This window comes from Carassius auratus, chromosome 20 (assembly GCF_003368295.1).
Source record: "Carassius auratus strain Wakin chromosome 20, ASM336829v1, whole genome shotgun sequence".
Taxonomy (NCBI): domain Eukaryota; kingdom Metazoa; phylum Chordata; class Actinopteri; order Cypriniformes; family Cyprinidae; genus Carassius; species Carassius auratus.
Genome location: NC_039262.1, coordinates 11291737 through 11319216, shown reverse-complemented (window position 1 = coordinate 11319216; position 27480 = coordinate 11291737). Strand labels below are relative to the sequence as shown.

General features: G+C 40.8%; 2 protein-coding genes across 3 annotated transcripts in view; one reads left to right on the top strand and one right to left on the bottom strand.

Moving 5' to 3' along the window:
- The window catches only part of LOC113120904 (serine/threonine-protein phosphatase 4 regulatory subunit 4-like), a 20456-nt gene extending 3653 nt beyond the window's left edge, over positions 1–16803 (top strand). For both annotated transcript variants that reach the window (XM_026291036.1, XM_026291037.1), the window contains exons 3-25: positions 4572–4674; positions 4785–4932; positions 5518–5591; positions 5699–5805; positions 5987–6094; positions 6942–7063; positions 8000–8122; positions 8216–8379; positions 9521–9640; positions 9759–9836; positions 10749–10832; positions 11775–11957; positions 12046–12151; positions 12226–12373; positions 12504–12645; positions 12961–12999; positions 13136–13207; positions 13408–13471; positions 13596–13676; positions 15610–15700; positions 15843–15904; positions 15991–16147; positions 16301–16803. In XM_026291036.1, coding sequence (XP_026146821.1) covers positions 4572–4674; positions 4785–4932; positions 5518–5591; positions 5699–5805; positions 5987–6094; positions 6942–7063; positions 8000–8122; positions 8216–8379; positions 9521–9640; positions 9759–9836; positions 10749–10832; positions 11775–11957; positions 12046–12151; positions 12226–12373; positions 12504–12645; positions 12961–12999; positions 13136–13207; positions 13408–13471; positions 13596–13676; positions 15610–15700; positions 15843–15904; positions 15991–16147; positions 16301–16346 — 2422 coding nt within the window. In that variant the 3' untranslated portion in view covers positions 16347–16803. The remainder of the gene's footprint in view (positions 1–4571; positions 4675–4784; positions 4933–5517; positions 5592–5698; positions 5806–5986; positions 6095–6941; positions 7064–7999; positions 8123–8215; positions 8380–9520; positions 9641–9758; positions 9837–10748; positions 10833–11774; positions 11958–12045; positions 12152–12225; positions 12374–12503; positions 12646–12960; positions 13000–13135; positions 13208–13407; positions 13472–13595; positions 13677–15609; positions 15701–15842; positions 15905–15990; positions 16148–16300) is intronic.
- serpina10a (serpin peptidase inhibitor, clade A (alpha-1 antiproteinase, antitrypsin), member 10a) lies at positions 16794–27480 on the bottom strand. Its single transcript, XM_026291039.1, has 5 exons — positions 27290–27480; positions 19102–19672; positions 18453–18726; positions 18104–18251; positions 16794–17379 (listed from the first exon to the last, which is right to left on the bottom strand). Exons 2-5 carry the CDS (start codon positions 19664–19666, stop codon positions 17191–17193), a joined length of 1176 nt encoding a protein of 391 aa, XP_026146824.1. The 5' UTR covers positions 19667–19672; positions 27290–27480; the 3' UTR covers positions 16794–17190.

Here is a 27480-nt window from a genome sequence, read left to right as displayed (position 1 = left end):
TTTTTTGCATCTTTTTGAATTAATCAAAATAATTATGTTTTCAAAATGCATTTATTGAAATTGCTTCGAATCAAAATAAATCTGTTTCAATATATTTTTGAGAAAAATTACATTTATTTAGTAAAAAAGTATTAACATAGATAAAATAAGTCTATCTATGCAGCAAACAATATTAATTTGATAATAATATATGAGTAATTTGATTATTGACAATAAATGTGTAAACTTATGCTGGATAACTGAAAAATATGCTTCAAATTAATAGCATTAGTGCAAAACTGTGGATTATATGCAATACAGTATAATATAGCTTATATATAAGCAATAGCTTATATTCAAATTCATAAATCCTAAATTTAGGCCTAAATGTTTGAGTGTGTATATTAATAGATTTTCTTTTATCCGTTTGGCAGACATTTTCATCCAAAGAGACTAAATTTCTATCAGACCTTGCATTCCCTGAGAATCAAACCATAACCTTTCCATTTACTTTTTTTGCTGCTTGAATTCTTAGTTAGTATACTAGACAGATTTTCACATCATCAGTCTAGTGGGAGCACCATTATTTTTGACATTTATTTAGTCAGCTTATATGGTCCATTTCCCTCTATTCAGTTCTTGTTCCCTAGTCATAGACACTGGCCATTGACATAGAGATTCGTTTCCTGCTACTAGAACAAAATTGCAGCAGTTGACCTGTTATCTGATTACATGCTGTACACTTCCATGCAATAATGAGATCAAAAAGCTTGGAACAATACCCGGACTATTTCTTATTATGGTTTTTGACCCAAAACTCAGACACATCCCTTTTTTGAAGCTCTGATTTAGTCTGTCTTTAACCTATAAATTTATATATTGCTGCTTGCCTGTGCTAATTAAGTGCCTGAGTCTGTCCATAGCCCGACTCCCTCGGGTGACAAACTAGTTCTGAGAACAATTTAATTGCTCCTGTTCACTGTCATTTGGCACTTAAAAGCAGGCTACAGAAAACAGGAAATAATGCTTGTTAAGAAATGGAAGAATGGTTAAAAGCAAATGTGGTGCCAAATTAATGAGACTTTTTTTTTTTGCATTTTGCACACCTATTCATATTGTATTGTATAAACCAATATCATATTTTAGTGTATCAACATTGTCAAGTTGTCAAGTGACAACTTTGTAATTATTCTCAATTGTAAAGCTTGAATAATCTACACTGATATCAAGTAACCTCTCAGAATGGCCAATTCTCAGGTTTACATGAGGTTACATGAGGCCTATTGTCATGATTTTGTTATTAAGCCCTTTCACACATACAGACTTTTCCGGAAAATTACCGGTAAATTGCCTGTAAAGAGATCATGTGTGAACAGGATCTTTTCAAAAATACCGGTAAAGTTGTTCCGGTAATTTTACGGCAATTTACTGGTATTATTGTGTGAAATAGGCTATTGTCTCACTCTCGTACACAATGCTTCCTAACATTTCAGATGCTTGCATGCCTTGCAAAGTGGAATTTTGTCCCCTTTATCAGTGATTTCCCTGATATTCTATGTAGTTGAAGCTTGTATGTGTCATTGGGCTTAATTCGCAAATATGCTTCACACTAACCTACATAAATAAGAGATTGTACAACTCTGGAATTGTGCTTTTCCATTACACTTTGAGTAGTAGCTAAACACTCACTGCTTTGGCAAAAGAAGTTGCTGCTACCAGCTTTTAGGTACTGTGAGATTAGATTCTTCTATTCTGGTGTGCTGATGTCAGGAACAGCTCTGAATGCATCACTGCTCTTGCTGAGAGTCATACTGATGAGGCTGCAAGGTTTTACTGTAAGACATGCTTTTTGTCATTATGTCAGGACTTGTTTGTCCGAATGATTCTGTTTGGGTATTACACACTACAGGTGTTCCCCTGCTGGTAGATGTATGTTACTACATGATCTACACTGAATTTCATTGAAACATAGCCATATATTATTTGGATGATTTTTGGCAAGCAAAACTTTTCACATTTCACGTACATGAATTTCTCAATGTTCAAAACATTTATATTTCTTTAAGAGCATTATGGAATGAAGAATGTGCACAAAAGAAAGTTGAATTTGCAGGGAATGAAATATTTGTTCACAGACAGACTGCAAACAGCCTGTGCTCTTCTCGTTCTTCCCAGCATCCTCATTGGCCCTGTTGGGGTTGGAAGGATTAGGGAGGCTGCCAAATGTAAACTAATTACTAAGTGGGCTTTGTTTAGGTTTCATTACAGTCCTGCTGGCTCAACAATCAACTGCCGACTCATTTCTTTTAGAGGGGTAGAATTCAAACAGTGTGTCACTTTTTGCCACTGCATGTGGCCTTCTCCGATTCTCCCACTTTTCTAATTTAGCGTTGAAACTCAAGACACACTTGAGCTCAGCCAGGGTTTGATGTGAATCTTTTCAAAGATTCCAAACAAATGGTAAAGTGTTTCCAAAATGAGCCTTTCTAAACATATTTTGTAATATAACCTTCCATGGGAAAAAGATTATGTTTTTCCTAGACAGCAATGAGATAAATGTAGAGAAAACAGAGACTTTTGCTCTCCATTTTGGTTTCCAGATTATTTCAGAGAAATAATTACAGAGATGTAATCTCACATTCGTTTCCTCTAAAGAATCAGATTTGCCAAAATCTGCAATCAGAGATTCATTAAGAATTAAAATATTCTTCACTAGATTCTTCCTAAATCAAATGATAGGCCAGTGTTGCCTACTTCATATTTTTGCTATGTTCATCTAATTTTATAGCTCAATTTAGTATGCTACCAATTATCCCATTGGTTTCCTTTTTTCTTTCTCTTTATTTCCCAAGAAACGTATCTGAAATCTCCATGAGGTCTCTTGAGCTATGAAAAAGCAACTTCTAAATGCAATAAAATGTTCTTTTAGGCTGAGGCCATTGTGTATCGTTCACTCACCAGGGAAATCTCATTACAAATGCAAGCATAGCTCTTTTTACTTTCTGACCACTTTCCAGCCAGGACCTGGCCAGAGCGAACAGAGACTCAAGGCTTACGACAGTGGGATAGTGTTTCCAAAGCCATTCAGCACCTGGTCCTTAGCTGATTATGTCTTTCGTCTTCATATAGATGCCAGCTGCTCTTCTCATTTCATGGTACCTCTGTCAGGTAGTGTTTAAACAGAGGCTTTGCTATGGTGCTACACATTACTGACCATATTCAAAAAGTGCACAAAGCATGACCACATTACTCTCTTCTTAGACAAACTTGGCAGCAGGTCAGGCTGTTTCTTGGTTATTAATTAACGTCTGCCAACAAAGGACACAGGAGGACAACCTATCCCTGAAAAAGTAATGAATCCTGTTTATGGTTCATTATTTAGAACAACAGCACACATGAGAGACTGATAGACATGAGAGTGTTCAGAGAGAACGTCTAGGAGGTTCAGCTGCACTAAGCTTTAGAGGGTTCTACTTCAATGGTAAAAACTACAGCACAATGGTTCTATAAATAATCTGAGCATGCAGGCGTTTCTTTCACTTTTATAGTTACTTGTACATTTCATCCAAAATAAAATGACTAAAATGTTTAAAAATAAATTGAAAGGTAGTAATTAAAGGTCATGATTGTGTTGGGCAGCTTGAGTATTCAGCTCTTGTTACTGCACATCATTTTTGTCAAATGTTCTATTCATTTTTACGTCTAAAACTTTTAAGTGGGCAAAAATTACTTATGCATTTTGTATGTTTTTAATAAGATTTTTTGTCAGCTTTGTTAAAGAGCTTTCAGAGAAGCTCTTTGTAATGGCTGGTTGTCTGTGAATGTAGACATATAGACATTGTCACACAGTATGTGTTCATTTACAAGTTGAGGTGAGGTTGAGGAAACCATCTGTCTCTTAGAGACAAGATAATGCAAAAACTTAGTGCAGCATCAATGCTGTGCACAACAGTATTTCACTGGCATTTAAACTATTTATAGAAGGCATTTAGAAGGAACTCTTATACAGAGAACAACTTACAAAAAGTGCTTTGGCTTCACATAAGAGATCAACAGATGGCAAGCATTCAACTCAGAGCATTGTCTGCTAGAATAGGAAAGAAGTGCTTTCTGAACAAATGCAAACAAGCGTGAACTACTGTAGTTCAAAGAAGCCTACCGTAACACACTTGCAATAAAACAAGACAACACAAGATTGGGATTGGTTCATCATTGTCCTATAAATCAAATTAATGTTCTCTAATTTCCTTATTCATACAGTCAGCAAGGAGTCTCCGCCCACTTGTGAATAAAAACAGTTCTCGGTCACCATAGCTACTTATTGTTCTATAGGGTAAAATATCTTATAAATTTGTTATTTTTGAGAACAAAAACAGAAATACATTGGTCATGATTATTTGTTACATGACTTTTTGTTGAATTCAGTATCAGCTAGGATTGTGGAATCCCATAAATGAACAAGTGCATGTCTTCAGGAGACAATGTAAATGTGGTGCATGAATGTTGTACATAAGATACATTTCAGACTTCTGAAATAGAGCAGAACTACAACCCTGTAATTTAAATCACCACCATATATCTATATCGTTCAGTTCTGGTGAGGATGTCCAGCGGGCCAGCGTGATCATCAACCTGCCAATCCTGGTGCGTCAGAACCCAGCAGAGACCTTTCGCAGGGTGGTGCCAAAAGTCAGGGTAGGCAAAACATTTCATTTATTGCTTTTTGTTGTTGAGTTCTTTCTATGATTTCTTGGTACGTGCCGTTTGTGAATGATAATACAGAGCTCCTTTTTCTAACTCAACAGGAAGTGCTCCATGTAGCTGGGTCGGATATGCAGCTCGCTGCAGCAGGATCTTTCCTGACCGTTCTCCAAGATGACATTGTCCTCATCCAGACACACACCCACTCAATCTTGCAGATAGTTCTCCTAAATCTCGACCACAGGGACACAGGTTACCATTTTTTGATATATAAGTATATACAATACATTTGATGATTCCTTATTATTTGCAGTCTTGTGAACGAAATACAATTTAACAAACACTACTGTTCAAAAATATGGGGTCAGTATGGTCCTTTTCTGGGGGGTTTATTCAGCAAGGATGCATTAAATTGATTAAATGTGATTGTAAAGACATAATGTTATGTAAGATCTTATTTCTGTTTATCAAAGAATCCTTAAAAAATATATCATGGTTTTCACAAAAAGCACCAAATTAGCTTATCAAAATGATTTCTGAAGAATCATGTGACACTGAAGACTGGATTAATGGCTGCCGAAAATTCAGCTGTGCCTTTACAGGAAAAAAAAAACTTTATTGTAAAATATAAAAGGGTTATTTTAAATTGTAATAATATTTCACAATACTACAGTTACTGTTGATCAAATAAATGCAACCTTGAATAAGGTAACATTTGCTTAAAATTGTTTTTAATTTTACAGACCCCAAGATTTTGAATGGTAGTGCATGCCAGAGTGAAATATGCACATTTCTGCATGTCAACTACAATATCTACTATATCTTTATTTTTAATAGTGGTCAGCAATGCTTGGCTGGAAACGTTGCTGTCAGCAATTGATGCTTTACCAAAGGATACCATCAGGCAAGAGGTAATGACAGCTGCAGTATTTCTGTATGTCAGAAATATGATATGACATAGAAATGTGCTATTAGTGTGAATTAAAATTTGATTTGCTTTGATTGACTGTTTGCACAGATTCTGAGTCCTCTATTATCGAAACATCAGCTCTCCCAGTCTGTCCCAGCACGTCTGGCCAGCTGTCGAATCTTAGGAAAGGTTGTTGGCAAGTTTGAGTCATCAGTGTGAGTTCTACAGTGGAAACGCCACTTAACCAATCAATTAAGAGGACAAGAACAACGTATTATATGATATTCCTAATATAGAATAATTTTCTATGTAATGTTTTATGGTGAAGAGTTTTAAAATACACTATGTGTTGTTCATTTGCTGACTTAAAATGTCTACCATGCCTTCTCTCTGCAGAGTGAAGAAAGACCTTTTGCCACTGATCAGGTCGTTATGCCAGGATGTAGAGTACGAGGTGCGCGCCTGCATGTGCCGCCAGCTGGAGAACATCACCAGGGGAATAGGGTAAATAAGACATGAAGCAGAGCTTTTGTTAAAAAGAACATTTTGTTATTTGAATATCTAATGCTGCCAAATCTAAATGACTTGATCCTATATGGAAGAGTAGTAGGGTTCGAATTGTATCAAAGTTCTTGGGGGGTATTACAGTAACATGTTATGCTATAACAGCTGTGAAATTACAAACAAAAAATAGACATTTTGAGACATGAACTGAAATGAATTCTGAATTTTATTAACATTAATTAATTATTAACCTTATTAACATTTTATTAACCTCCTCCTATTTTCACCTCAAAATTTTGGGGATGCTGTGCCTCCCCTGCCTCCCACGATGAGCCTGATAATGAGCAACTCTGTGAAAACGCATTAAAAATAAAATTTGATGACATGAGCAGGAAATTTTATACACCAATTTAAACTTTCATTTAACTAGTTTCATGTTTCCAGTATTATAGCTTTATTGACCTCTCCCAATTGTATTTTTTGGGTGTTATAAAGGGGTCCCTTAATGCTTATGGAAGGTAATTCGAAAACTTGACTGGCAGACATTAGATAGAAAAACAGAGTATATTGTATCATTTAAATAGTAAACAAAAAACATGTAGTGTTTGTTTTTATATGAATTTTTTAGTTTATGAATATTTGTTTTTGCCACTTGATTTGAGTGTGAGACATTTTCTCCCACATATTTAAACCAAGGGATGCAAGTTTTTCACTATGTGCTGGACTGATGCTTAACCTTAAGCACTTTGGGATATTCTGTTAGAAATGACATCTCCCCCTAAACATTTATGCGTACAGTATCAGTATGGATCATAAGACAAGTTTGTCTATATTTGCTCTTTCCCAGGGTGGACCACACAAAGGTTGAAGTGCTCCCAGAACTGGTTGAGCTGGCCCAAGATGAAGCCAGTATTGTGAGACTGGCAGCTTTCGACACCATCGTCAGCCTCTTAGAAATGTTTGACAGTGGTAAGCCTCTCACTGTGTTTATTGATTTAATTGGATTCTCATGTTAGTTTTTTATTAAAACAAAAATGACAACCATTAAAGTCTGCATGAACCGGATGCTGCTGCCGACTTTATTTCATTGTAGTGACGTATTTCCATCTGAAGCAGAATATTGAATAGAGGGCATGGTTTTACGTTTGCACTCCTCGTCTTGAAAAGGAATCCCATTCCAGAGCAGAAGTAAATGTTCAGATTTTGATTGAAGATTAGAAAGAAAAAAAAACAATTTTCAAAGAAAACATCCAAAATACACATTTAATTGTTTATTTTATTCAACTTTATCTATTTGTTTCAGTAGATTTTAATTACAATACATATTTAAACACTGCTGAGAGTATTTTCTGATTAATGGAGTGATAAAAAGATCTTCTGAATGACCAAATGGAACATGAATTTTAAATCTGGCTTTAACCAATGTTCATATTTCTGTTTTGGAATTGTATGGAGATTAATGTGTATTACATTAAATAATGCCTCGTTTGCATATCCAAATGTAAGATTTCAGAAAACTTGTAATATGTAATGTGAGTAATCAACTGGGGAGGTATGGTGATATCTATGTAGTGTCTTGCTTTAAGGAATATTACCAATGTTAATATCAGCTTTTCTGCTGTGGATGTCCGACAATCTGAAATGCAGTTAAATTACAGAGAAAACATTTGGACTTCCTATTATTTCACAGAGTACTGTTTGAAACACATGCTGCGTACCTGCTCATATCATCAGACACTGCTTCTTTTTATTTCCATACCTTGAGTGTTTTATTTTTTTATGCTGGGACATCTGATCCAGATACTGGCATGTGGCTCATTTGTGAAAAGATGTTGAAACTTGTCTCACACTCTTTCTCTGTCATCTTCTCACCCTCCCCTCTTTTCTGTCACCATGTTTTCATAGATGACAGGACTTGTGTCATATTTCCCTTGGTGAAGGCATTCTGTGAAAAATGCTTCAAAGGGGATGAGGCAGTGCTGGCGTCCTTGTCCTTCCAGTATGGAAAGCTTTGTCACGGGCTCTCAGGTGACTGTCCGCTTCCTTTTTTACATCTTTCTGAAATGTTTTAGCATTATTGTCTATGAGTCACATGGATTTTTGTATCTCTCATTTGAACAGAGTCTTTTACTGACGAGCAGCACCTCTGGTTTCTGGAGTTTTATAAGAAGCTGTGCTGTCTGGGATTGCAGCATGAAAATGGGCATTGTGAGAGCCAGACTTATCCATTGGAGCTGGAGAACAAATACGCCCTGGTGCGCAGGAACTGTGCCTACAACTTTCCTGTGAGTTTCTCTACCCTGCATCTATATGTGTTTCAGTCTGAAGTCTAAACTAAATTGCGTTGCAGTTTCGTGTAAGTCTAAATAAATGCTTTTGTTTTGCATTGCTTGTTTGGAAAGTTGATTTTTTCAGAATGATTTTGGATTTGAAGACATTTTGACCAACCAATTTTTCAGGCACTGTTATCTATTTTTAACATCTGTCAGTGGAGGCAGAGTCTTCTAAAATAGCTCAACAGCTCATTTGAGGAAATTAGACCTCTGTCTGCTCCATCATTAGTGTCTGAAGTGGTCCTTTGTTGTTAGTGTGGTTATATACAGCTGGAGTTTGCTCAGAATAAGTATGCAAACAGTCTGAGATGTAGGTGGCTGAAAGTTATGTCTAAGACAAGAAGGACACAAAAGCATGATGAAAATGTCTATTTGACTTGTAAGTTATATATAAGTTGTTATTCGCTGATAATGTTTCCTTCCAATGGGTTTTGCTCAGTAAATTTTCATGAATGTGTATATACAGTATCACATTAAATTTTATTTGGTTCATTTTGTATTTCGGAGCACTTGAAATACAGCAAACTGAAATATAGTTAAACGGTATATTACACTTATGTAATACTTTATAGTGTTTCTGTTCTGTTTTGGAGCTTCACATCCCTACCCTTTTAATATATATATATAAAAAACAATAGTTTTTATTTTTATCTGAACTAAACTTAAATAGATATCAAGTTACATCAAAAATAAAGTAAAAATAGTAGTACTATAAAATACTATTACAATTTAAACTGTTTTCTATACATGTAATTTATTCCTGTGATGACAAAGCAGCCATGATTCCAGTCTTTAGTGTCACTTGATCCTTCAGAAAACATTCTAATATGCTGATTTTGATTTGGAAACATTTATTATAATTATCAGTGTTGAAAACCATTGTGCTTCTTAATATTTTTGTGGAAACCATGATATTTTTTTCAGGATTCTTTGATGAATAGAAAGTTCAAAAGAACAGCTTTCATTTGAAATATCTAGTACTATATTTTTTAAGATTATATTTTTAAAGATGACTTTCTTGAATAATGTATAAGTATATTTCTGTGTGTCTGGAGTCTTGTCTGTAGATTTCCTTCTCTGTATTTATTTTCAGGCCATAGTGTTATTTGCAGATCCAAACCATTTTCTGTCTGAATTATATCGTACCTTCTCAAGTCTTTGTCATGATCCTGAGATTTCAGTACGGAGGACAGCAGCTGGTGGTTTCCATGAGGTAAAATCCAGAAATCCACATATTTTTTTCATAGTACACAATGTGACTCACATTTTGACGGTAGCAGTGCCTCAGTTCAGAATGTACAATACCATTTTTTCTAATCCCTCTGGATTAGGTGGTCAAATTGCTGGGCCCTAATGTGCATTACATACACAAAGAGCTAATCAATTTGCTGCAGGATGACTCATTAGAGGTGAGATATGAATAAAGGTTTGTGTGTGTGTGTGTTTGTTTATAAAAAGAGCTTTCAGCTGTCTGTGACAGCTTCAGTCAGCATAGTCATATCCTTGGCACACTGTCTGTGCGAGACATGGTAACTTTCTTCACAGAAAGATTCGTTTTTTTTTCTCAGAACCTCTACTGACCTCTGAGTTCGCTTGAGCAAATAGCCATCTGACCATTCAAAACCCCCTCTTCACATGGCCAACGGAGCTTAAGTAACTAATGCATTTGGATGCACAAAAAATTTCCTTCTGGAGTGTGTGTGAATCAAAGAAATAAAATTATTTGGTTCTGTCTTTGTAATAGATTAATAAAAAGAACTACTGTACCTGTAGACTTTATAGGTGTGTAATTTCTGCACCAGTTAAATGAATTGAAAAAAAATGGCAGATTTTTCAATAACTGACCCATATGCAGTTGATCGCAATTTAATTTGATATTTGAAAAAAATAAATTATATTTTTAGCATCAAAAACGCATCAAGCTACCAAAAATTCTTTATAGGCGGCAGACATACCGTGCCTACATGTGTGCATAAAGCTATGTGCACTAGTGTGTGAGTCTTTGTGTAGGATGAATGAATGCATTGCACCTCCCTAGCTAGGGCTAGAGTGTGGTATTGTTTATTCTGTCATGATCCTCTGAGCAGTGTTAGTCACACACTGCATTAGCATCCATTATAGTGCAAGCTTCCTGAGCCACAGACATAGAGATTTTCATGATTGATGATGGAAACCCAACATTATAGACTATCTGTTATAATCAGTGATCTCACACCAGCTTATCTCCAATTTTAGAGCCCCATCTGTGGTTGGCAGAAATGTGTTTCTGAAACGAGAAGGCTTTGTTGATCTAAATTAGCTCAATGCTTTGGACTCTGCAGGTATTGGATGCTCTGTTGAACAGTCTTCAAGAGACGTTAGAGCTGGCCACTTCCAGAGGGGAGGGAGCAGGACCTGAGAGCAAGGTACCTGCTTTATTTTTCATGCTTTTAACTAGAATTTTCTTTTGTGACTTTTTGTAATCTTTTAAACTTTTAGTTTTACCTGCAATATTTATCGTCCCAATAGTAATAAATACAATTCTTAACATTTTCATTGTTATGTTGTTTAAAAAATATTTATGAAAATAATAACTAATTATTATAATACTATTATAAATAATACTATTCAATTATAATAAAATGATTTATATTTTAATTAAAATTATTAGCAAAATGGCAAGAACTGTCAAACATAGCATAATAAAACAACACAGTATGAGGCTATAAGTACTTCTTATGACTAATGAATGAAATTATATTCAGTATATGAACTTTCTTTTAATGTTCATAATTTTGGGTTAGTTAAAATTTGTAATGTTTTTATAAGAAATTTCTTATTCTTACCAATGTTGCATTTATTTGATGAAAAAATACATTAAAAACTACAATTTTGTGAAATATTATTACATTATAAATAATATAATAATAATAATATATAATAATATTAAAATATAATTATTATTCATGTTCTATTTAAGATATTTTAACACCTTATTTATTCCTGTGATGGCAAAGCTGATATTTCAGCAGCCAATACACCAGTCTTCAATATTACATGATGCTTTAAAATTCATTTTAATATGCTGATTTGATGCTCACGAAACATTATTATCAATATTGAAATTAGTTGTGCTGTGTAATATTTTTGTGGAAACCATGAAACATTTCTTTCAGGATTCTTCGATGAATAGAAAGTTCAAAAGAATACCATTTCAGAACATTTTTGTACAAATGTAAAAGCCACTTTTGATAAATTTAATGCGTTCTTGCTGAATAAAAGTGTTGATTTAAAAAGAAAAAGAAAAAAGAGTGACCCCAAACTGTTGCAATGGTAGTGTACTGTATGTCTCTCTGTCACCCTTACAGCAGGTGAATATACCAGACCTGGTGCCTGCCTTGGCAGCAGCAGAACAGAAAGCGGCCTCCTCGCTGCACTGGCGGGTTCATGAGAAACTCTTGCAGTGCTACTCCTGTCTGCCCCGTGTCATCTCTGGAGACCAGATCTACTTCCGCTTCTTTCAGAGGATGTTCAGCATCATCACTACCAATGTAAGCCTTCTACACACACAATCCTACCTGTAGATTCTCTCAGTTTTAATTGTATATTTCATTTGTCATTTTGTTTACGCTGTTCTAGAATGTTCTGCCAGTCCAACGGGAAGCTGTCAGGACATTATGTGTGTTCTTACGTTATAACCGTAAACAGGAACAGCGCCAAGAGATAATCAGCAAAATAAAGCAAGGTAAAAAGGCAGGATCATAAAATTTTTGTGTATGGTATTCAGTGAATCAGGACGGTCTCTCTTCTGAATTTAAGAGCTTGCTCAAGGTAGAAGCTACTGGAACAGGCTTCGCTATCTGGACCTGTGTGAAATCACAATAGACCTCTTCTCCAAGTCGTATTTTTGCAAACATTTCCTTATTCCAGCGCTCGAGTTGGTCAGTGACCCTGTAGCCAATGTCAGGTGAACAGCTCACATTTCTTTCACTTGTGTTATTGCGTCTTTATTTACTGTGTCGTGACTAATGCTTTAACATATTACAACTTATTGATTTTTTTATTCAACCCAAAAAATAAAACAAACATTTGGGCAGGTACAAGCTCTGTTATATGTTACCCAAACTGAGATCTGTCATCAAGGCAACAGACAAACATCTGCTTCAGCAGCTGGAGTTCTGTGTGCGGAAACTGTTGTGCCGTGAGAAGGACAAAGATGTAGTGGTAACTTTGCGTAAGGTGAGTCTCTCATTATTAAAGCGCGGTCAAGTTAGCAAAGTTTTGGTTCATTTTTGTGGGCAAAATTTATTCATGTATGAAATAAAGCTCACAGAGACGTTACTTTCATATCAAGCAGCTTTCTGCTTATTATTACATTGAATTCAGATGATCAACTGAAACCCACTGCGAAATCTCTCCCCTGCACATGGATTCCACCATAAATGACAGCATTTTGTTTTTAAAAACAGTAACTGTGAAGATTTTTAATATATTGAACACCATTTCATTAATAGAAGTAATTCAATCCTCAACTGGTTTGTTATGTTTTCTTAGACTGTTCTGGAGCTGGACAAAATGGACATAACAGAGCCGGTATGAAAGATCTGTCACGATGACCCCTTCCATTTAGTTGTTTTGACAGTTTTAATAGACCATCTTCTTTTTCTGAACACTGTGAGATGATTTTGTTTCACTGTTAGTGTTGAAATAACTTTTTTTATATTTATAGTATCATAAAAGGCATGAAAGAGAGCTTTTGGATCAGAAAAAGGAGAAGGAGGAGACTCTTTTACTTGAAATGGTGAGTGATTTACCCTTTTAATCATTTTATGAAGACAGCAATTGTTTTTTACACCAAAGCAATTTTTTTTGTCCATTTTTGGGGCCTGAAAAGACAAATAGGTTTTTCATTTTGTGGAAGCATAACTTTTAATATCAGAACAAAGAAGTCTGAAATATAATTTGAAACATCACTGTTGTGTTTGTGGTTTTGTAACACAGGAACTGCTAGAGCGACAGCAGAGTGAGGCGAAACTAGCTGGAGATAAACAGTCGGAGAAGAAACGTGAGTAATGTTCTTTCATCCACCCTCTCTCTCAAACTTTGGATGCTTTACTAGCTAACATATGTAGATTTCTCAAATGTATGCTGGTGTTTACTTGTTTAGTTATAATGCTTTTGTAATGCAGAACGAGACAGCAAGTCAGGCCTCTCTGGTAGTAAAGGGATGTCAGGATCTACATCAGGAGCAACATCATCCTCGTCTGCTGGTTAGCATCCTTCCGATGTACATTAATGTTAACTGAATAACAAAAACATTACATTTGTTTTACTATATATACTACAATTCAAAGGTTTGTAGTCAGTAATTGCCTTTTAAAGAAGTAAATACAGCAATTAAGCATTAAATTGATCATAACTGAGAGATTTTTTTTTTTGTGAATTTTTGTGAATCTGAAAAAAAAAGAAAATACTTCCATTTATTTTGTGCAATAAGTTTTCTGGAAAAAAAAATCCGTATTATTCCCTTATTTACTTATTTAGGCCAATGCTTTGTGTATAACGTGACATTTTTTTATGACATTAAACATTATTTTAGAATAATTGTTCATAGGTTAAGAAAAACAAATGTGATTCTTTCTGAGAACCTTTTATACACATAATTGTAGACACACGGAAATGACACCCTGTCACTGTAAAAAAAAAAAAAAAAAAATCCATAAAATTTACGTAAAAAAAAAAAAAAACAGCAGCTGTGGTTGCCGGAATTTTACCCTAAAAAAATATGGTAACAACATTTTAGATTTTACGGTTTTAACTAACTTTTACAGTTAAATAATGCTAATAATAAATAATATAATGTTAACATACCAACCTATTGAAGTACTGAACTAATTTTTCGGACCCACTTTATATTAAGTGGCCTTAACTACTATGTACTTAAATTTTAATTAATAATTTAGTACAATGTACTTATTCTGTACATACATGTTTTTACATTGTACTTATATTAAAAAAACTACATGTAATTACATCTGTATTTAATTTCTGTAATTACATTTATAATTACACTGTTGACCCATACTTTACACCTTAACCCACCCTTAAACTTACCCATACCTCCAACCCTCTCCCTAACCTTACCCCTATCCCACCTCAATAGCAGCAAAAGTGTTTTAAAATACAATATGAACACAATAAGTACATTGTACTTATTTTTTTATGTAAGTACATAGTAGTTAAGGCCACCTAATATAAAGTGGGACCAATTTTTCAACCTTTGTACTACTCTGATAACCACCAAAGGAAGGTGCTGATGAGAAAGTCACACGATGAACCAAAGCCTATCACAAGCAATTTTTAAATACTAAGAAACATAGAAGTGCAAAGTTTAATTCACACAAACACTAAAACAGTATACTACCATTAAATTACATATTATTCACCCTATATAGTAGGGGAAATTACCACTAACTATTTAACAGGTAGCCTTTTTACAGTCTTTTACCGTTACATTCTCAGTAATTTTTTACAGCATGGTACAGAAAAAATATTTTGAGCGTCCCTTATTTTCCTATAATGAATCACAGTTGTCCCTTATTTCCATTTTCTGAACTTGGCAACCCTAATGCAAAAGTTAGTATCAGATCATTTGAAATCCCTGTCATAAGGCCAAAAATAAATGCAAAAAAAAAATAATAATAATAATAATAAAAATGCTTTTTTGCAAAGTTATGTTTACATAACTGTAATAAATGTAACAATGTATCTTACAAGGTAACACGATGTAACCTTGCTCTCACTTGAAATGTGTCTCCACATTAAGTCCTTGAATTTGAGGGTATTGGACCTGGAAAATCATTGAAAGTTACTTGGATTTGAAGTTAACCAAGGTGTGGGAACCCTGATAAATGCTTGATTATTGAAACTGAAGACTGGGGTAATGATGCTGAAAATTCAGCTTTGCCATCAAAGGAATAAATTACAGTACATTATCAAATATATTTATTATTTTAGAAAACAGTTATTGTATTTTTAATCAAATGCAGCTTTCGTGAACATAAGATATTTCTTTCAAAAACAACTTTTCTACCAACCTCATTTTTTTTATTTTTTTTTTTATACATTTTTACAAATGACATAAAGGTTCTAGAATTGAGAATTGGAAGATGCTTATTTTCCCAACACCGATCATTTTTGCAGGTAAGGAGATGCGGAGGGCCAAACTAGCTCGCAGTCGTTCCCTCAGCGGTCATCCCACAACACCCAAGATGACAAACGCAGACAAATCCTTGTACGTAACATAATCATCTCATCGCTGTTGTCCAACTATTGCAATGGATTGCACCAGCTGAGTTCTGTCTAGATTGTGAATTTTGTCATGAATTTGCCATAAACAGTAATTGCATAGCATATTAATACTATTTTCTCTTTAGAAAAGTGAAGGATTCAGGAAGTTGCCCTGGATCGGGAAAGAGTGCTATGTTACCATTAAATGGTATCTAATCAAAAATCATAATGAGTTACGACAAGCTCTTTGCCGCAAAACCTTCTGTTGTTTAACTGTAATCGTTTGTTTTCCAGATGATAACCTGCGACCCCACCACTTTAATGTTGCTTCATCGATGTCCCCCACACCATCATCCTCCTCCATGCCTGTCCTGATCCGTAGCAACACGAGCAGCTCTGTGGATCACCGGAGTAACGGGAATAAAGACACACAGTCTAGGAAGCTCTCTGTGTACGTAGTGCAATACTTTACTGTTTAACCTTAATATTATCATTGTTAATTAATCATATCATTTTGGAATCAGTGCTTTTACGATTATAAACCGGAAGGATTCAGTCTGACCGATCTTGACCTCTGTGATGTTTTTCTATTTGTGTCTGACAGACAGCGGAAGTCCAATTCGTTTGGAATGCAGTCTGGGAGAGAGTGATTACCAGTTTGCCTTCTGACTTAAAGCCCCTTTCTACAAGACTTTTCATTCTGCAGCAGCAGTGTCCCTCCATTTTGATGTGTCCATTCTCTTCTATTCCAGAACGGCTTAAGATATGCTGGGGCATCAGCTGATCCATCCATCTCTGCCTTATTTCACAGAAAAAACACACACCATATGTCATAAAAATGAAAACGAGAGTTGAGGAGTAATTGAATGTATTTAATTTACTGCCTCATTATTTTGTTTCTTGTATTATAGCATGCTTTGCAAATTCTCTGTTTTATATTTTTGAAGTGGCTAAGAGAAAAAGAAGAACTATGTATTTTTATGATTGAAGAGTTTTGGAACTCTCCATCCCATCCCACCAATGAGATTGTGCCTGGTGCTGCCCAGCACCTGATTGATTATCGCCAACATCTTAGTACCCAATGAATAAAAATTATGTTGAATATGGCATGCTTTAATGAGTTGCATTTGAACAGCCTTTTAAAGTGCTAATAAGAATACTATGCGGAAACTGACAAATCTCCAGAAGCACAAAAAAACAAGTTTTTAGTCACATGCAACATTATACTCTGTGTGGTTAACACTTCATCACGCCATCAGTAAATCTCCTTAATCAACCATTTCAGAAAACACTATACATTTACAGTTCATTACAGACATTGCATTGTAATTATATTCTATGGATATTTTTGTTTTACTATAAACATTTTAAACACTCTTCTGTTACATTACACAAATGTTAAATACTAAATTGGTTATTCAAGCAAAACAACAAGCTAATCTAGGAGTAGGAATAAGACTGTAAGTACACTATTGATAGTTTCTTTGTTCATAATTAGTTCTTAGTTGGGTCGACCACACGTCCTATGTAGAGGATGAATTCTGTGGCCTCATGGTAGATGACGAAAATGAAGGGTCGGTTGAAAGTGAGCCTAGGAGGAAGCGGGGTCATAAAGAGATTGCTGGAGGCATCGGTCACTGAGCCTCCGGTCTCATCCACCTCCACAGTGACCTTCTGTACCACCTGGAATCAAGAGGCATTGGTCAGTGCATGCTGGTATATCACATCATTTACTACATACAGTATATATTTTTATGATATATTAATGTTTATGTCTTTGTATGCATCCTTAATGAATAAAAGCAATAATTTCTTTCAAAAACACACTGTATGGACCACAGCATATATACATACACACATACACACACACACACACACACAGGTGGCCAAAATAATTAGAACACTAGTAGCTAGAAAATGGTTTTAAGACAGTTATTTCTCTTTTACTTTCTCTATGACAAGCAGTGACAACAGCCAGTGCTCCACACAGAGATCTGATCTCATCATCATCCAGTCTGTCTGGAGTGACATGAAGAAACAGAACACACTGAGACAGACTAAATCCAGAACAACCGACAACGTCAAAGATGCTTTAAAAAAACAGCAGAAGATAGAAATAACTGACTTAAAACTTGTAACTTGTAACATTATTTTGCAATATTACTGTTTTTATTGATTAAATTATTGCAGCCTTGGTGAGCAAAAGACACTCCTTTCAAAAACATTTTAAAAAATCATAATATGCCCCAATTTTTAAACCGTAATGTACAGTATATATACACACAAACACATCAATGTTATGACAGCATTTGTTAAAATCATGGTTGCATGTAACTGGTAGACGTGAAAAATACATTGACATGAAAATCTTCGACAGTTTCCTTGTATTATTGGAAAGATCTCGCACCTCTGACAATTTCAGGCCTTCACTGCTGCTGATTCCGGAGAGATCTGCAGTATTCCCGAAGATCTCTTTAATGCCCAGGCTGGGCAGACTTATACTTAGTGAATTGGACTGCTTCAATGTAAATCTGGGCAACTGAATCTCCAGCTTCCTGAGGACAGAGACAAAACTGATCTTTAGAGATCAACTGAAATCTGTCTTTAAATTGCATGCATGTTTATACTATAAACTGTTTGAAGTATGTCATATAATTGCTCACTTCGGCTACTCAGCAAGAGTTTGATGGAGATTTGAGTCATAAAAAAAAACACAATGATTTGTGAAAATTTCAGAGATTGATTACACGACTCACGTCTTTTTCAGCTTTTCAACCCAGCCACGAAACACGTCCCCAGTCATGGATTCGTCAATGAAGGTGTAGTCCACATCTTCATCTGGAAGAAGGACAAGCATGGCATTGCCCTCCTCACAGGGCAGTTTCAGAATGCCAACCTTTAATGTGGGGTCATAGGCCAGGTAGTATTTGCCCGAATGGAGCATCATGGGCACTTGCACGATCTTATACTTGTTCACATAGAAACGCTCCTCTTGAGTGAAGGTATTATTGAAGGGTTGCAGCCACTTACCTGTTAAAGATCAAGAGATTATTTTTTTCACATTCACTTTTTTTAAACGTACACGCCTCTCTTGAATACCTGATTCTGATTGGTAAATCGTGGCATTTAGTGGTCAGATGTTCATCTTATGGATAGGCTAACTGTTGTGTAAATTGAAATGGACAATTTTTCTTAGCGGACAGGTAAAATTTAAACTCAGATCAATATTTTATATATTTATATTCATATATTTGGTAAATAGCCATGTATAAAAAGCAGGACAGTATACATTATCTCTTGCATATGATATTAACATATATTAGAAAAAAAATATGCTAATCTATAACAGTAATAACAACTGCAACCTGAAATATTAAGATAAAATGTAATTACGACATTACTCACCTGGGAAGAAAGCCGCACTGATGAACATCGCCATGCTTTGTGGATCTACATTCTCCACCACATCTTTGACCTTGTCCCCTGTTCGGCTTCTTACATAATCATTGATGCTTCCTTTAGCCTGCTGTCCATTGGCAAAATTCACATGTTGAACATCTGCATTATAAAACAGCTTAACCTGTTTGCTGAAGCCTTCTTCTGCCCTGACGTCCTGCTTCATGAAGAGGCCAGTGGCCTGGATTTGAGCAGTGATCTCCCTCAGCCCCTTCAGTAGGGTCTGAATCCGTTCTGGCTCTCCTTCTTTCTCCATGGAGGCCACATTAATACCCTGCAGCAGCTCTGTGCGAGTAGCCCCACCAGCCCCGGCTGCTAATGTGGCTAAGGCCAAGGTAGTCCCAAGGGTCGAAATGGCTACATTTTCATCACTTGAGCTAGCAATCTTGCTGTACAACCGGGTAGCAAAGTCTGCATTTTTCCTGGCAAGCTCTTCATCATCTGTGTTTTGCCCAAGGACGGACACAGCAAGGAGAGAGGCTCTGACCAAGAGGGAGAAGATTCCGATCTTCATGATGCTCTGGTAAAAAACATTTACATGCATTTTATTTACCATAATTAACCAAATATAAGTATATTATATAAAGCCTGACATATAATATAGTTTGTTTAACCTTTAGAAAAAAAAATATAAACCACATAAAAAGATTTTTTTAAAAAGCATATGCGTTTTATATATTGTATGATCTTAATACATCAGACTTTTATGGTTCATACAGTATGTTATATTGAGAATATGGAGCTCACACTTGAGGAGAACAAAAACATAAATTGTATTAATTTTATTGCACAAAAAAAAAAAAAAGTGGCTTGGTGCAGATGACATTCATGTGGCCAAAAAGTAGGATCAAATTTGGATAAACTTAAAATATAATTCAATTTTATTTTTATAACAGTAAACATATGCTGACTGCATACATAAACTACATTTATATATTATTATTTGAGCATGAAACATTGAATTATGAACACAATGACTGAGAGATTTACAAATGTTCCTCAAAAAAGCCTGAACTATCATGTTATACTAAAAAGCCTTTTACTTGCTTAAAAAGTGAACTATCAATCAGTGTGTAGAAAGCATGTTGAATAGTGCACATCATTTTATCCAGCAAAGCGGGCTGATTATTTAAATGCCTTAGAAATGTATGTAACCTATCGAATGTGATACAATAAGTTTCATAAAGGGCCAGACATAATTATTATTAATAACAAAATGTAGTACATGAAAGCCCACAATGGAAAGCACAAATGACTGTTATTGATAAAGAGCTGATCCATAAGCATGATTCTGATCTTTGAACTTTTGACAGGTCATAGCTGTAAACAAATAACACGATTTGCAAATGATTGTTTATTTAGGTCTATTATGTCTTTGTTTATGCCTTTTCATTGTAAAAATTTCAGAGATGTTTTAATGCAGTTTGCAAAAAGCTAATGGCATATGTAGCTTGTTTATAATGCAGAACGTCTCGGTTACGTACGTAACCCTCGTTCCCTGATGGAGGGAACGGAGACGTTATGTCGACCGACAAATGGGGTCTCACTTGGGAGGCCAATCATCTCTGATTTTAAGAGAAAACGCCAATGAAATTGGCAAGTGGATTAACACACCTGAGCCACTCCCCGTGCCAGCGGGTATAAATAGGGCGACAGGTGCATCCACTCATTAGGTTTTACGCTGAGGAGCCGAGAACGTGTCCCGGCAACAGCGAATGGTTCAAGGTTGTGGCATGGGGACATAACGTCTCCGTTCCCTCCATCAGGGAACGAGGGTTACGTACGTAACCGAGACGTTCCCTATCTGTCGGTCACTACGAGTTATGTCGACCGACAAATGGGGTCCTATGGAAAACGCCATAACCTGAACCTTGTCACAACCCTGAGGCGCTGCAATTGTTGACAAGCCTTGGCGTGCCACAAAAGCTACGCGTAAGGTCGTAACCTTCCCAAAGCCCCAGCGCAAATTCACTGACCTTGGTACCGAAGGGGCCAAAGGGTGAGTACATCGCTGCTGGAGAAGGCCATGCTGCTGTTCCGCCCACATAAAGTAAATGGAAGGGATTTCAACCTTCAGAGAAAGATTGCTTCAAATCTTCCCTATTTGTTCTTTCAGCTGGCAAGACAATGGGGAAGCGAGCCTTTAGGAAAGGTCGCTACGGAGACCACATCCTACCCGTAGGGAGGTGACATGTGGATATACCGATATGGACTGACCCAGGGGGCAGTACTACATATGGAAAGGGTCTCTGAGGCAGGTCCTACCTTGGAGTAGGGATGGAACGACTGCCAGAAGAGACTGACAGAGCGATCTGTCAAGGGAAGACACGGGTTTGCCAAGAGGGAAACCTTACCGTGGAAGAATACACATATGGGATTACCCGTAGGGAACCCAGCCATATGGACACCTAGCCCAGTACAGGGGCTGACCGGCTCCGGGCATGCTAACGCCAGTACTGGGCCTGGCGACAGACTGCTCCGCCAAGTCTGACGCCGAGGGTGCTGGAGGATGCTCGACCAGGGTACGCCAACCGGGGAACTCTACTGGGAGAAGAAGGCGCTCACATCCCCGTGTTAGGGGGAATGGCGCAGCAAGCGAGACACCCAGCCAGCCCTTCCCGCCAATTACCTGTTACCCAACACACGGGAGGAAACTGGCTCTACACGGAGGTTGTAAAACCTCGCAAAGGTGTTAGGTGTCGCCCAGCCCGCAGCTCGACAAACGTCTGCCAGAGAGGCGCCGTGCGCCAACGCATAGGAGGAGGCCACACTCCGTGTGGAGTGGGCCCTCACCCCCAGGGGGCACGGCTCGCCTTGGGAACGGTAAGCCAAGGCGATGGCGTCCACTATCCAGTGGGCCAACCTCTGCTTAGAGACAGCCTTCCCCTTCTGCTGACCTCCAAAGCAGACCAGGAGCTGCTCAGAGCTTCTGAAGCTCTGGGTGCGGTCCACGTATATGCGGAGCGCTCTTACGGGACACAGCAACGACAAGGCTGGATCCGCCTCCTCCAGGGGCAGCGCTTGCAGGTTCACCACCTGGTCTCGGAAGGGAGTGGTGGGAACCTTGGGCACGTATCCAGGCCGGGGTCTCAGGACAACGTGAGAGTAGGCCGGCCCGAACACAAGGCACTCTTCACTTACCGAAAATGCTTGGAGGTCCCCGACCCTCTTGATGGAAGTGAGCGCGATCAGGAGCGCTGTCTTGAGAGACAGGAACTTCAGCTCAACCGAATCCAGCGGCTCAAAGGGACCCCTCTGAAGTCCCGCCAGGACAATAGAGAGGTCCCAGGAGGGAATCAGGGGTGTCCTAGGAGGATGTAACCTTCTGGCACCCCTCAGGAACCTAACGATCAGGTCATGCCTCCCCAGGGACCGGCCGTCCACTGCATCGTGATGTGCTGCAATGGCAGCCACATACACCTTCAGGGTGGAGGGTGACAGCCCACGCTCCAGCCTACCTTGCAGGAAAGAAAGCACGACTCTGACCGGGCATCTCCGGGGGTCTTCTCGGTGAGAAGAACACCAATTCGTGAACAGACTCCACTTCAGAGCATAGGCCTGCCTCGTAGAAGGGGCTCTAGCCTGAGTGATAGTGTCTACCACTGCTGGGGGCAGATCACTTAGGTCTGCCGCGTCCCGTCTAGAAGCCACACGTGGAGGTTCCAGAGATCTGGACGCGGGTGCCAAATGGTGCCAAGCCCCTGAGAGAGAAGGTCTCTCCTCAGGGGGATGCGCCAGGGAGGGGCTGTCACGAGGAGCATGAGTTCCGAAAACCAGGTCCGGGTGGGCCAGTAAGGCGCAACCAACAGGATCTGTTCCTCGTCCTCCCTGACCTTGCACAGTGTCTGTGCGAGCAGGCTCACTGGGGGAAACGCATACTTGCGTAAAGCCCGAGGCCAGCTGTGTGCCAGTGCATCTGTGCCCAGGGGGGCCTGGGACAGGGAATAGTACAGCTGGCAGTGGGAGGACTCGTGGGAAGCAAACAGGTCTACCTGGGCTTCCCCGAATCGACTCCAAATCAGCTGGACCGTCTGGGGATGGAGTCGCCATTCCCCGGGGAAAGTGAGCTGTCGTGAGAGCGCGTCGGCTGCACGATTGAGCTCCCCCGGGATGTGGACAGCGCGCAGCGACTTGAGCCACGTCTGACTCCAGAGGAGGAGATGACGGGCGAGTTGAGACATGCGGCGTGATCGTAACCCGCCTTGTCGGTTGATGTACGAAACAGCCGCAGTGTTGTCCGTGCGGACCAACACGTGCTTGTCCAGCACTAGCGGACGAAACCGTCGCAAAGCTAGATGCACTGCCAGCAACTCCAGGCAGTTGATGTGCCAAAGCAGTCGAGGTCCTGTCCAGGACCCTGAGGCTGCCTGCCCGTTGCATGTCGCGCCCCAGCCCGAGTTGGAGGCATCTGTTGTGACAACAACGTGCCGGGACACTTGTTCCAAGGGCACACCGGCCCGTAGAAAGGCAAGGTCCGACCAAGGACTGAATAGGCGGCGACACATCGGTGTGATGGTGACACGATGTGTACCGCGGCGCCATGCCCATCTCGGGACTCGGGAGTGTAACCAGTGCTGAAGTGGTCTCATATGAAGCAATCCGAGCGGCGTGACTGCGGCTGCGGATGCCATATGCCCCAGGAGCCTCTGAAAGTGTTTCAGTGGTACCACTGTCCTGCCTCTGAAGGAACTCAGGCAGTTCAGCACTGAGTGGGCACGTTCGCTGGTGAGACGTGCCGTCATACTCACCGAGTCTAACTCCATACCGAGATAAGAGATTCTCTGCACAGGGGAGAGCTTGCTCTTCTCTCGGTTGACCTGAAGCCCCAACTGACTGAGGTGCCGAAGCACGAAGTCCCTGTGATCGCACAACTCTTCTCGGGACCGGGCCATAATGAGCCAGTCGTCGAGATAGTTGAGGATCCTGATGCCCACTTCCCAAAGTGGGGCAAGGGCGCCCTCCGCGACCTTCGTGAAGACACGGGGGGACAGGGAGAGCCCGAAGGGGAGGACCTTGTACTGCCATGCCTGACCCTCGAAAGCAAAGCGCAGGAACGGTCTGTGACGAGGGAGGATAGAGACATGAAAGTACGCGTCTTTCAGGTCGATCGCTGCAAACCAGTCCTGGGGCTGGACGCATTTGATAATGCGTTTCTGCGTCAACATCCTGAACGGGAGCTTGTGTAGGGCCCGATTCAAGACTCGCAGATCCAGGATAGGTCGAAGGCCACCGCTCTTCTTGGGCACGATGAAGTAAGGGCTGTAAAACCCCGTCCTCATCTCGGCTGGAGGGACCGGCTCGATTGCATCCTTCGCCAGGAGGACAGCAATCTCCTCGCGCAAGACAGGGGCGTCCTGGACTGCCACCGAAGTCTCGAGGACGCCATTGAACTTGGGGGGGTCGCCGGGCGAATTGAATCGCATAGCCGAGTCGAACCGTCCGGATGAGCCAGCGTGACGGGTTGGGCAGCGCAAGCCACGCTCCCAGATACCGTACAAGTGGCACCAAAGGGACAGTCGACATACCCGCAGTGGTGCAGCGATGGGGAGTCGTGCCGCAAGGCCCAGAAGGCACAGCGTCCTGGGTCATCGCAACCACACTCCTCGTGTTCCCGGAGGAACTGGCCAGAGACGCGTGGAGAGGCGTTGCGTCTCCGAACCGCGACCTCTTGGCCGCTGGCGAAAGGGGGCGTCGTGGGTGAGAGTGAGGAAGCTGTGCGTCGCTCATTGTCAAGCCACGAGCCTTGCAACTCGGAGGAAGGAGAATTTGCTCTTTTATTGAAAATGTGGGTACCACTGGCCGTCCGGCCAGTGGCGGAACAGAACAAAACAGAAACTGAGGATTCTCCGCCCGGCCCTCCTCCGGGGGAAGGAGTGGCGCTGTCTTCGCCATCTCCTGAAGAGCAGTTCTCCGCATCTCCGAGTTGCCCGTGTCAGGGCCGCTTGGTCGACTTCCTGGAGGACTTCGCAGCCGGGAGTGACACGGGGGGCGCCGCTCTCCTGCGCGGGGCTCGACGCGCCGGCCTCGAAGAACTCTCAGCACGGGGCGGAGCTGGCGTAGAGGACGCAGGGGGGCGCCCACGGCGACGAGCAGGCTGAGGCGCTACCCGCGACGGAACGGTGGCAGCCGGAGAGACACGTCGGGGCAGGATGTGCTGGATGGCCTCAGTCTGCTTCTGTACCGCCGAGAACTGCTGGGCAAAGTCCTCGACAGTGTCGCCGAACAGGCCTGCCTGGGAGATGGGGGCGTCGAGAAAGCGCGCTTTGTCCAAGTCCCTCATCTCAGCCAGGTTCAGCCAGAGATGCCGCTCCTGGACCACCAGCGTGGACATCGCCTTCCCGAGGGACCGCGCCGTGACCTTCGTTGCCCGTAAGGCGAAGTCGGTCGCCGTGCGCAGCTCCTGCATCAACCCCGGGTCGGTACCACCCTCGTGCATGGTTTTGAGTGCCTTGGCTTGGTGTACCTGCAGGATAGCCATGGCATGCAGGGCAGAGGCAGCTTGGCCCGCAGCACTGTAAGCCTTGGCAGCGAGTGCGGCCGTCAGCTTACAGGCCTTGGACGGGAGGCGCGGACGATTCCTCCAAGTGGCGGCGTTTTGTGGGCACAAGTGCACCGCAACCGCCCTCTCCACCTGGGGAACCTCTACGTACCCCCTGGCTGCCCCGCCATCGAGGGTGGTGAGGATGGAAGAGGGAGAAGAGCGGCTTCTGGCCGTGAAAGGGGCCGTCCACGACTTCGTCACCTCTTCATGCACCTCCGGGAAGAAAGGCACCGGAGCAGAACGAGGTTGTGAGCCGCGTCCCGCGCCGAGAAACCAATCATCCAGCCGTGAGGGCTCGGGACTGGGCGGTGTAGTCACCTCCAGTCCGATACTCACGGCTGCCCGGGCAAGCATGGCCGACAACTCCAAGTCCGATTCGGCAGTAGCGACAACACCCGAGGGGGGCAGCCCCGCCGAACCTTCATCCTCAGAGGTCGATAACCCATCCCCCGATGCAGCAATCGACATCTGGTCCTCGGGCGGCGCACCGAAAGACACGCTGGGACCGCTGTGAGACGGCCCAGCAGAATCAATCGGCAGCTGCACGGGACAGTCGCTGCGTGAGGAGTGAGAGGTCCGTGGGGCGTGGCCCGGCGGAGAAGCTCTCACTGTGATCCTCAGATCTCCCAGAGCGCCAGCCGGCGGCCCTCTGCTCGAGCCAGAGAGACCGGGACGGGTGGCGACAGAGGGGTCTGCTGCACTCCCCTTGAGGAGTGAGAGACGCGATCGCAGCGCTGCCATGTTCATACGCCCACAGTAGACGCATGAATCATCCACGAGCGCAGCCTCAGCGTGTTGGACGCCCAGACACTGCAGACAACGCTCGTGACCGTCAACCGAGGACAGGAAACGACCGCATCCAGAAGGACACGGACGAAACGGCATCTTGAAAAAGACGCGAATCGTCCGTGATTTGCTCTTTTAGAGAACTGTCTCTTTTAGCCGAAGCGCCCAGGGGAATCGCCGCTCGCAGGGACACCACTGTAACGCGCCGTCACACCGACCAGGAACAGCTCTACCAAAAACAAAGATGAATGGCTTTGTAGTGATCTTCTTCATCGACTACTCGGCTCCGAAGCAAAAATCTAATGAGTGGATGCACCTGTCGCCCTATTTATACCCGCTGGCACGGGGAGTGGCTCAGGTGTGTTAATCCACTTGCCAATTTCATTGGCGTTTTCTCTTAAAATCAGAGATGATTGGCCTCCCAAGTGAGACCCCATTTGTCGGTCGACATAACTCGTAGTGACCGACAGATAGGGAACGTTATGTAATGACTGTCGAAGTAATAAGTCGGTCATTCTCATCACAGCCATAAATAACAGCTAAACAAAAGCGTCGTTAGAATTGGGACATAAGCTCACGAACATCATAATGACGACAGTTTGTTGACAACGCTAGGTTTCTTTCGCATACAGACTGCGCTAACATACAGGGACACTGTCGTCAAACATGATAGAAATGTAGAACAGAATAGAAATAGAAAATAATTCAATACAGCGTTCGAATTCATATGCTATCTTACTACAGACACGAACAGAGATTTAAGTGGAATATTGAAAAATATATGGCGGAGGCCAAACTAACGTTACTTACAAATTTCTGATTCGACGTCAGTGGTAGTGCCAGATGTCCTTGTTAAACGACTACAGACAGGAATGTTTCAAAACCATTCACTGCAAACACGAAGTAATTAAATCGACTAAACTAACAATTAACATGATGTCGCCATCAATAACAAATCGTTCGTACGGGGATTACGCAACATCCGCCCTTTGCGCATTCTT

Bases quoted from the DNA above. Each gene is read 5' to 3' on its own strand.
- serpina10a (XM_026291039.1), bottom strand. From the start codon at position 19,666: ATGAAGATCGGAATCTTCTCCCTCTTGGTCAGAGCCTCTCTCCTTGCT. The intron at 18,727-19,101 runs GTGAGTAATGTC...GATCTTTAACAG, and splicing joins CAGTGCGGCTTTCTTCCCAG to GTAAGTGGCTGCAACCCTTC. The intron at 17,380-18,103 runs GTGCGAGATCTT...TCTTGATTCCAG, and splicing joins AAGGCCTGAAATTGTCAGAG to GTGGTACAGAAGGTCACTGT.